At 35.8% G+C, this 10,598-nt stretch overlaps 1 protein-coding gene across 1 annotated transcript in view; it reads right to left on the bottom strand.

Annotated features, from left to right (window-relative positions):
* Positions 1-535: 535 nt before the first annotated feature.
* The window catches only part of ChLD3 (Chitin and LDLR binding deacetylase 3), a 39,113-nt gene continuing 29,050 nt past the window's right edge, over positions 536-10,598 (bottom strand). Inside the window, exons 2-11 of the mRNA XM_068345860.1 lie at positions 9,203-9,358; positions 6,860-6,964; positions 5,816-5,965; positions 5,584-5,699; positions 4,870-5,075; positions 4,567-4,688; positions 3,787-4,016; positions 3,090-3,260; positions 2,672-2,803; positions 536-1,237 (exon numbers count right to left, since the gene is read on the bottom strand). Of these exons, the coding sequence (XP_068201961.1) occupies positions 1,091-1,237; positions 2,672-2,803; positions 3,090-3,260; positions 3,787-4,016; positions 4,567-4,688; positions 4,870-5,075; positions 5,584-5,699; positions 5,816-5,965; positions 6,860-6,964; positions 9,203-9,358 (1,535 nt within the window). The 3' untranslated portion in view covers positions 536-1,090. The remainder of the gene's footprint in view (positions 1,238-2,671; positions 2,804-3,089; positions 3,261-3,786; positions 4,017-4,566; positions 4,689-4,869; positions 5,076-5,583; positions 5,700-5,815; positions 5,966-6,859; positions 6,965-9,202; positions 9,359-10,598) is intronic.

Below are 10,598 nucleotides of genomic sequence, written 5' to 3'. Positions count from 1 at the left end.
GGAGAAACACAAGTACGAGTAGTTGGCACTAACAATAATTGCCAGAAAGGCATAGAACACAAAGTTTTCAGTTTGAAAAATGTTTTATGGATTTGACTAGGAATTAAAGTATCATATTACAGTTCTTTTATTATTTTCTTTTAGGTAAGCCACCACAAAAAGTCAAACGATCCACTTACGTCCCATAGACATGGTTTTGAGTTGTCCTGTCACCTAGGACAGAAATTGTCACGTGCCTCATTCCCTGAACTGTTACAAGCCAGAAGTTACCCCGGACCAGAACTGCCCTTGTATGGCTTGTGTAAACAAACTCAGGAAAACTGCATATATTCCTCATTTTAACAAACAATCATATTACTTCCAGAATAAAAAGGCAACCAAGTCAAATAGCGTAACTGATCAGTATTACATGATTGAATCTAATCAACCCTACTTATCATCAACTTTATGCTAGCTACTTTCTTTATAGGCTTCGACAATTAAAGGGGAAAGTCCAGAAAATTATTTTTCTATTTAATGTTTATTGTAGAAAAGACAAAAATATATGTACAGTTCTGATATAAATAATTTTATATAACAAACAACGATAAAACAAAAAGATCATAAACTGCTGATGCAGATGAGTTATCAAATAACAAAAAGTAAAGTGGAAGCTCTGCTACAATTTATTGTAAAAGAAGCTTTCTGGCCGTAAATGGCTGGCTTGTGGATTTGATATAATTCTATAAGGGATAACTTCCTTTGTATTATATGAAATGTTCTCGAGTCACTTTGAATGTGCAAAGGCAAAGCTGCAGGTTACCGATGCACAGTACATAGCCATGCAATTATTTCTCCACGTGCAGTTAGTGAAATATTACCCTAAATACATTAGGTCTGGGATTGTAGGATTAGGGCCCAAGCCTTTAATAACAACTTATAATTTCATTGGAGGCAAGGTATCCTTGGTCTAGTCAAGGCATTTCAGCTTTCAGGAAAGCAGCCACACCAGTTCCCTTTACGACCAAATATTATTTCAAGCTCTAATGCTATGTAATCTATAAGCTATTGGTCTAAAATTAATTCTGTATCTTGCACGAGTTCCTTTCTTTTAAAGGTCAATTCCAAATTCGTTCTTTAGCCATGGATACACTTCTGGGCATTCAAAACATGTATGAAGGTAGCGATCACCTCTCAGCATCCGGCTTCTCAGTTTGCATGTCTTCGGAATGTTGCATGCTTTGTCCTCCGAGGTCACCTAGAGAAGAGATTAGGAAAACACATGTTAAAGAACTTGTAAAATACACGAATTATAAATATGGTGCAAGTGCCAATAAAAAGGAAATATGCGAGAGGATTTGACAACTACTAAGTTAATTGAAGAAAATTATGTGTAGAACATTAAAGTACAGTAATCAGGAATATAGGAAAGAATAATTTTTAAAAGTAAATGGTTTAGATATTGAACTTTAACCTTTTGAGTACTGTTAAATGTATTCTACGTCCTAGTGATTTTTACTCGCTTCAGTGACATATGACGTACTTTATGTTCAGCAATTTACTTTTTTCCATTGTACTATTTACATGTATGAATTAATTTACAAAATATGTCAAATTATATTTATGGAGAGAGAAATAATCTGGCTTGACGATGAAAAAATGTTTAAATTCGTAGCTTATTTGATTATGCGCTAAGAAGGGTCGGAAAAAAAAATAATAGAAAAAAACCCTGGCGCTTGAATGATAATTTTTGCGGAGGGGGTCCGGTTGAAAGGGTTGAAAATACGTTTTGTACACAGATGTGACAGTATCAATTGTAGTAGAATAAAAAAAAATGGGGAATGTCACATTCCCCCCCCCCCCCCCCCCAAAAAAAAAGTTATTCATAAGTGAAGACCATGTAAGGGTGTAGTGAACTTTTTTTTTTTTTTTTGTGGGCCCAACTTCTTTGAACTTTTCCTTCATATTGTGATATGAAGGTTTTCCCCAGTTGCATCTCTGTATTGAATGACCTCTTTTGCCCCCCAGTTCCGGACTCTATGGCCCAAATTTTAAAAATAAAATAGTAATAAAGGAATATAGAGTAAACTTCTCATTACATAGAACATCTAGAATGTGTAGGTTGCGTCGTGAAATTTAAATATATATGAATTTTACTTGAAAGAGATTAGAGTTTACTACGAACCATGCAAAATTTCTATCGCTGTTGTGTATATGATTAAACAAAATTCAACCTTTTTATATTTTCCCCCTGTATCACTTAATGCACGATTTTTCTAGCATAATATTTTCTCTATCAATTTAATGCCTTGAATTGCTTGTAAAAAAATCTTTTGGTATTCTGTTACAGTAATTGTACCTTTCCAAGGGTCACGTAAAATTAAAACTAATGTGCTTGAGGCATTGGAGGTGGATATCTAAGACTTAAGTATTCTCAAGACTTGTATTGCTCATTTTAAACATATTCTTCTTGGCTATGGTAACTAGGAATTAGTTGCTGATGGTGCCAACTGTCTTGTGGTTACAAAGGTTTGCAATGGAAAATATGGAGGCATTTTGGTTTTGGCAATTCGGATTGAAATACTTTGTGTGACTCATGAATGACATTTGCAAATATGGAGACAGATATTGAGAACAGCCAGTAAACATTAATTGCAATGCTTTATTAGATTTAGACTTAAAAGTTACTTACGGCACTGGCGCATTTCCATGGCTCAAACGAAGTCAGCTGGGAATTTGGTGTCGGTTCCCTCATCCAGTTGATGAGTTCTTGATTGTTGATTACCCATACATCATTCATCTTGGCTATCTCATCCAAGAATCTCTGTAAGGTATCGTAAAGTAGTTATTGGTAAATGCAACGACGAAAAGAAAACTTGTTGCTGCAGAGCTAGAAAACGGAAATATAGTAATAATATGCATCATACTAATGAGTATTTTTATGTATATTCTGATCAGTAGTTTGTCGGATGAGGAAAATAATATTTCTAGCTCATGACTGAAAGAGAATAAAATAACAGGAAAAAGAAGTACAGGGCTTATTGTTTCAGTCTCACTAATAAAGGAAATTAAATAGGTCGAGAAAGCCTCTGAAACGGAGAGATATGTACCTCGAATCCTTTCTTGTTGTGCTTCACTTTAAACCAAATGGTGTGGAAGTAGAGACCTAGAGGGGCCCTGTTGGTGTTGTAATGACGCTTGAAATTGTGCATCAGCATCTCATAGACCTCGTCTTCATCGCTTGACGGAGGACACTGGTCCATCATGGCACACTGGTATTCCTGGGATAAAGAAGTTGTCACGTTTTTATTTTGGTTTTTAATCATTAGTTTTTTAAATAGAGTTTTATAGTTTAGTAAATGATTCATAGTGAGTAGTTTCAGGGGTCACTCGTTTTTGTCGTTAGATCAGGTTATGCAGAATTTTCAGAAGTGGTGTGGGTAGTTTTTCAATTGCCTTAGTAAATTTCCACCAAGATTTTATACTTTTAAATTTTTTTTTAGTATATATTGGTTTTGAAATAGATGTCTAAATTATAGTTATAATTTTACTGAATGAGAAAATTACCATAAAAACTTTAGAAATGTTCATGTTCTTAGACACACACACACACACACACACACACACACACACACACACACACACATATATATATATATATATATATATATATATATATATATATATATATATATATATATATATATATATATATATATATATATATTTGTGTGTGTTAGTGAGAGTATGTATATGTATTTATTATTTGGCATTAAAATGAAAAATCTTTCCACAGTTAATGCTTACCCCGGCTTGAAGCTGGTTGAGGACTATTTCCCAAATGCCCGGGAATGAGCGAGATGGACATTTCTGTTTGGTTCCCATGCACTTATGGGGCATCTTGTAGTCCAGTGTGTAAGGCCACAGAGGCGGGTTTGAGAAGGGGGCTGCCATTGAGGAGTCGTACACAAAACCAAACTCTCTCATCATGATGAACTGACGATTCCACCCAACTCTTAGGAAAGGCACTCTCACACCTGAAGAGGTCATTAGTACAAAGTAAGATTTTTTTCATCGCTATTTTTCTTTTCTAAACTTTATTTTAATCTTTGTAGAAGCGTTTTGATATAATGCAGCTGCTTTCTTCGTTGTTATTTTAGACACCGGAAGTTATTAGTACATGTAAGTTTTTTCAATGTTAATTATTAAAACTTTACTTTCATCTTAGTATAAGCGTTTTGATATAATGCAGCTGCTTTCTTCATTGTTATTTTGGACACCTGAAGTCATTGGCACAAGTAAGGTTTTTCAGTGTTATTTTTTTAAAGGTTTATAAAAAAATTTTAAGGAGAAACTTTTTGAAATGATATAGATAATATCTTCGTTGTTGTGATATGTCGTCTTTAGATATATTTTTTTTCTGTAAATGTCTTTTACGCCCTCTTTAAATATAATGAAAAATGCACAAATATTTGAAAAAAGAGTAAACCATATTGGGAATATATCCTCACAAAATTTATTGCGCGTTATGGCACGATCTTGAATTATTGGTAAACATATTTCACGTTAAATGTTTTTTTAACTTACCCCACAAATCTTCCATCTTGACTCCACCAAAGCGGTTAATGATATTGGCTTGGCCCACAAACTCATCAAACCAGTCTTCAATTGTGGCATTGTCTGTCCAGAAACGTTCAGGGCCCTTGTGACTTTTAAGTAGAGACGAAATGGAAAATTATTAGGAAGTTAAATACTGTGATTTCTCATTGAATATGCTTAAAGAAAGGAACAATTAGTTTAATAACATTATCTAGCAACTAAAAAGAAAATACATATCAGAACTATTTCAAGAAATGTTAAGTATTTTTACAATTTCATGCAAATACTTACGTGATTGAGTGAACTGCTATTTCATGGCCGTCATTCCAGAGTTTCTGGACGTACTGGTAATTGCAGTATTCATGTGATATGTAAAACGTAGCGTGAATAGGGCAGCCATTCGGATTGTTCCTGCCTTTTTTGAAAATGTCTGAGTATATATCCCAATTTTCGAAGTTGACCGCATCGTCAAACGTAATGGTCACCATTTGTGGAACCTGGGATAGATTATATATGTCATTGTTTGCTTTTTTTGAAATTCACTTGGCTGATGATGTTCTAGAAACAAAAGTTATTAATTTACCATTTTCATTTCTCACGTTTTTATAGCATTTCTGATAAATTTGTACCCGTTGTATAAATGGCGCATGACCAGACTCCATTCTTGAACAATTAGGAGTCCTGTGTATATTTTATTGCAACGTTTTGCCTCTTTTACCAATATAATGACATTGCATGATATCAGTTGTAAAGAAAACGTTTAAAGGACTACCATGCAATGTGTGTCTGCTCATCTTAAAACTGAGGATTGATGAAAATTCTGAAAATCAAATCTCTGCCTGAATTCAAGTTCTTGCCACAGACCAGAAAAATGTAGTTAATAGCTTTCTAGATATTACCCTGATAATTTTCAAAATAGCTACTGTGGAAAATCAGAGGTTATTCAAGAGGAAGGTGGTTTGGTTAGTAGCTATCATATGAATCTTTTTATCGGATTTTAATTACCTGTTGGGGTTCCATGTTACCGGGGATGAGAGTTCCATCGCGAGAGCAAAAACACGAGGGAAGAGTGCAGTTCTTGTAGTCGCACCTTTCAGCAGCATTTGGGTCATGGTCAGCATCTGAAGGAAAAAGGTTACAGAGGTTCAGAAAATTTAAGAGGTCTTTTGTTTCATAGGAATTAGGAGTTGGTAAAGATTTTCCAATTGTCATATAGAAGGGTTTTATCATTACTTACCACACCATCCTTCATCAGACCCATCCAGACAGTCTTCTTGGCCATCGCAAAACAACTCGGATGGCAAGCAAGTCTTATCGGCACATGCGTATTCACCAAATCCACACATAGGCTCATCCGTGTACAAGAGAGGTTTTGGAGTGGTCAGCTCTGCAAGTAGAAAAACATTATGAGCTGAGGGCACCGGTATGATTAGAAATCTTTCTATTTGACCTACTTTTTCTGAAACAATGTGTAGGAAGGATAATAGAGAAAAATAATGATGCCAGGGTAATTTTTGGGTAATGCCTGAAAGAGAGAATGGACAGACAGTGTTTGTTAGACTTGACTAGAGGGATGGTGAACCAAAAGGGTCGTGGCAGTGTTTCCAGAATCCTGGAGAATCTTAGTAAATAAGTGGCGAGTAGTGAAGGAAAATGGCATGTACACGGTGGAGATGAACCTGCTTCGGGGTGTTTACAGTATATGATGTTTTATGAGCTATCTATGCTTTGGTTTTATCTATTTCTGTAGTAAGCTGTTGACTGATAAGCGTGGGAGAGGTAATTGCCTTCAGATCCCAGAGTAAATACCCAAAAAAATGGGAGAAACGGTTAACTCATACTATATACAGCTCTTTGCCATGTGACACTTGTATATTTGTATGAGGTCGATGCCATCAGTAGACCTTGGATCTCGCGTAGTGTAGACTTTAGGTAATACTGAATGTTCTTTGCAGTATTTTTGCGGACCATGATCTTTGCTTTACCCCCTTTTCCACTTCAGTTTTTCTATTTTACTGTCTCCCATCTTTCTCTTCGATGTCTGTCTTACCTGCTGGGGTTTCTTTTATTTACACATAAGCCCTGAATAGTTTTATAAGGGCTGTACGGTCCAGTTCCGTAAACCCATCCATCTGACACATAATTCACACCAATTAGATAACCATTAAACATAGGAATTAAAAAAGAAATGGAAATTGAAGTTCATAATGTACCACTAGGGCTAAAGCACTAAGTAAATTATTGGTTTGTAATTGAGACACTGATTGTGATTAAGACTTACGGATGTGAGTATCGCAATTGAATACTTTGGATTTGAAGTCGCATATCTGCCGATTTATGTCGAAAAGAAGTCCAACTGAACACTTGAATTCGTAAACTTCACCATCTGAAAGAGAGAAGGGGATGCGTGAAAAGAAACGGAAATTATATTGGGAAAATTCATAAGGGAAAACGTAGTTCTGCAAAATTATCGTGAAACCTCATTAGAAATGTTGGTCTCATGTGGGATTGGGAATACATTTGGGGAAAGAACGTGGATTTTTTTTTTGCGTCTGTAAATGAGAGTAGAATTTTGAATGCATGATTCTTGAAAAGCTTGATCTGAATATACCTAAGACACTGAGTATGTAAATATTCTCCCTTAAGCCAGTTGTTTTAAAGGGGGACTCTCTTTATCGTTGAACGAGAGATAATTCGTGTGCAATAAAGAAGAAAAAAGATGATTGGTACCCTTTGTTAATGGTATGGAGAGAGAAATGTGAATTATTCAGTTTGATTTTATAACAAGGGTTTGATTAACTTAAGTTATTGAGTGAAACGCGAACTTGTGCAAACTCATTTCTAGGATATGCCGGAAAAAGCAGGTAATGGATTTGAAAAATGGAAAGTTTAAATATACTTATAACAAGGATAGCTGGTAAATTTTGAAAAGTTGACATGATTATGTTTATGCGTGCCTTAGCAAACAATACATAGCGATGGGCTTTATGGCCCAAATTCAGTTTATTTTCAAATGTAGCCTAGCAGTGAGTACGTAAACGTACTGTGCTTACATTTGCGTGCATATAATAAGTTCCTTAGTGTTTCCGTGTGACTGCAAGGCAGACGTTTTCTCATTGAAAGGCGTGGCGTTATATTTATACCAAAACCAGTTAAATTATCCAAACAAAATATGTCGGCCATGAATTTTCTTTTGGTAAATTGTTTATATTTCATTCAATTCTTCTTCACCCAAGGGGTTAACTACTGCACTGTAAATGTTCAGTGGCTACTTTCCGCTTGGTAAGGGTAGAAGAGACTCTTCAGCTATGGTAAGCAGCTCTTCTAGGAGAAGGACACTCCAAAATCAAACCGTTGTTCTCTATTCTTGGGTAGTGCCATAGCCTCTGTACCATGGTCTTACACTGCCTTGGGTTAGAGTTCTCTTGCTTGAGGGTACACTTGGGCACACTTTTCTATCTAGTTTCTCTTCCTCTTGTTCTGTTAAAGTTTTTATAGTTGAAATAGGAAATATTTATTTTAATATTGTTACTATTCCTAAAATGTTCTATTTTTCCTTATTTCCTTTCCTCACTGGGCTATTTTCCCTGTTGGGGCCCCTGGGCTTATAGCATCCTGCTTTTCCAACTAGGGTTGTAGCTTAGCATTTAATAATAATAATAATAATAATTGGATTTCTGATTTTACCGATTATTCTTCTGGTAACGTAAGAATTTTTTTTTTAATTTTACCTTCAACCTGGAAGCAACACTTATTTTCAAATAGCCAGTAATAGATATTTACCTAATCCTGAGAAATACCGACTCGAGGAATCCGGAAATGATGAGGGGTGAAACACTTTTTTTTACAGTATGGAATCTATTTAATTGATATTTTCAAAACATGAGATTAGAAATAACATACTCATAAATTTCAGCAAATGAACAAACAGAGGGAGAGAACGTACTCTGTATCATCGACTGTGTAACTTTTATTCAATGATTTAGGTAATCAAAGACGAAAATACGTGTTTCTGACAATACTGAATTGGTTTCCGAGTACTTAACTGTAATTTAGACTTCCGGTTACACCAACGAATTGCGTTTTTCCGTGATTTCGTGAGTTTTAGTAGATTTACGTGTCGTAGTACAATTACTCAAAAGCGGTCACGAACAGGAACATGCTACTTTAAAATCGGGTTATCATGGCAGTCTTAGCAAGTTGTGACAATTTTATGACAATATGACGATGGTTTCATAATCATTAGCTTGCAATGTATGAGGAAGTAGCCTGGCCGAATTTAAAGTGGAGGCATGTTTATCAATAACAAAGTTAAACAGTGAAAGGAAGCGTGTTTATAATACAATTATTAATTTAAATGACTCAAAATACCCGTGCCGCGAATCGCATGCAAGATATGCAAGCATCATACCTTCTATGATTGTACGCTATAAGTATATAGAAAACACTCATATCTCAGAATTACCGTCAACTCTTAGTTGGAGCATTCCTAATTCTCTTAAGTGCCCTTCATAAAATGTAGATTAAGCCTGTCAAAGTATTAATTAGTAAAAAAAAAAAAAAATAAATAAATAAATAAATAAATAAAAAAATAAAAATAAAAAAAAAACGGGTAAAAACATACCTAAGCAGAGGTAATACTTGGAACATTCGCCGAGACTCCATGCCTTCTCTGGGTTGGCGTCCGGATTCCTATAGAACTCTCCATTTGCTACACATGGAACGTTCAGACGAAGGGCGCGCTTGTTCCTCAGGAGGGGATGATCTGGAGCGATTTTACCTGCGAAGAAAAAAAACAATCATTATCATGTACTCGTCTTACCGTAATGTAATATCACATTAATATCGTTTTGTTAAGAAACACACCCAATGGGACAGAAGCAACTATGTTTAAAGGTCCTCATGAGCGACAGAGGCAAGGAGTGTCCTAGAGACTGACCATACATAGCCTACATATGATCCGCGTCCAGGCCACTCTTCCGCTTAAGGTAAGAACAGGGAGGGCTAGGCAATAGCTGTTGATGATTCAGAAGGTAGATCTATAAGCTCCTCTAACCCCCAATCCCTAGCTCTCAAGGGGGGAAATATGGCCCACAGATTGCGAGATAGGGACGTTGCCATTTCTTAACCTGAAACACTGGGGAAGGAAGAAAGGTTGGGATTCATTACGAAGGAAGCTATGTGTAGTTTGCAGGAAAAATTGAAACAGGAGAAGAATTCCTAAGTTTGGTAGCCTCGTCGAAGATAAGCAGTTTCTTTTCGTAATCCTTGTAATCCCAAGGATTACTGATTTCGTACCGGACATTGTGAGAGAGAACCTTGGAACTATTGAATTCCAAAATATTACCGACGTATTCAGCATTGGTAGTTGGCCGCTAAAATTTCTTGCAAAGTTCAATGCGTAACCTGACAATAAGGCTTTGTTCTCTTAAAGACAGGGAGAGTAGTTTCCGTAGGATATAAGATGATTTTGATCCTATAGTAGTGACAATTATACATTTGGTTGCGTTAACAGGGTTAGATTTTGATTACCATTTATGAAAAGTTGTTTAGACGAAAGAAGGTTTAGTGAGAATAGGCAATTTTTAACAAAAAAGGGTGCCGTTATAGTATGTGGCCTACCTTTTTGGATCTGTTATAGTATGTGGCCTACCCGGTTTGAATGTGTCCTACCTAAGCCGGTTTGAATGTGTCCTACCTTAGGAAGAGTTTGTATATATATTAATGAAATCAATTATTTTTCACAATTGTTTAAAATCTAACAATACAATTTTAAAAGAACAGTTTCCTTGCCTATGAGTATGACGGGAGAAGCTAACTTAAAAAAAACCCACCTAACCTATGCTAAAAGCCGTGTCCTTACCCGGGGGGGTTGCGGCCCCCCCCCCTTACACAACAGTAACATTAACTACATAGTTAAATACTGAAATCCATGTGTATTTACATGATCAATATTCGTAATAACAGTATGTAGGCCACATACTATATCAGAGACAAAATTCCGTAGGCCACACTCGAAA

This window comes from Palaemon carinicauda, chromosome 22 (assembly GCF_036898095.1).
Source record: "Palaemon carinicauda isolate YSFRI2023 chromosome 22, ASM3689809v2, whole genome shotgun sequence".
NCBI classification, from domain to species: Eukaryota; Metazoa; Arthropoda; class Malacostraca; order Decapoda; family Palaemonidae; genus Palaemon; species Palaemon carinicauda.
The sequence above is the reverse complement of the archived record's forward strand: the minus strand, read 5'-3'. Positions and strand labels throughout refer to the sequence as shown.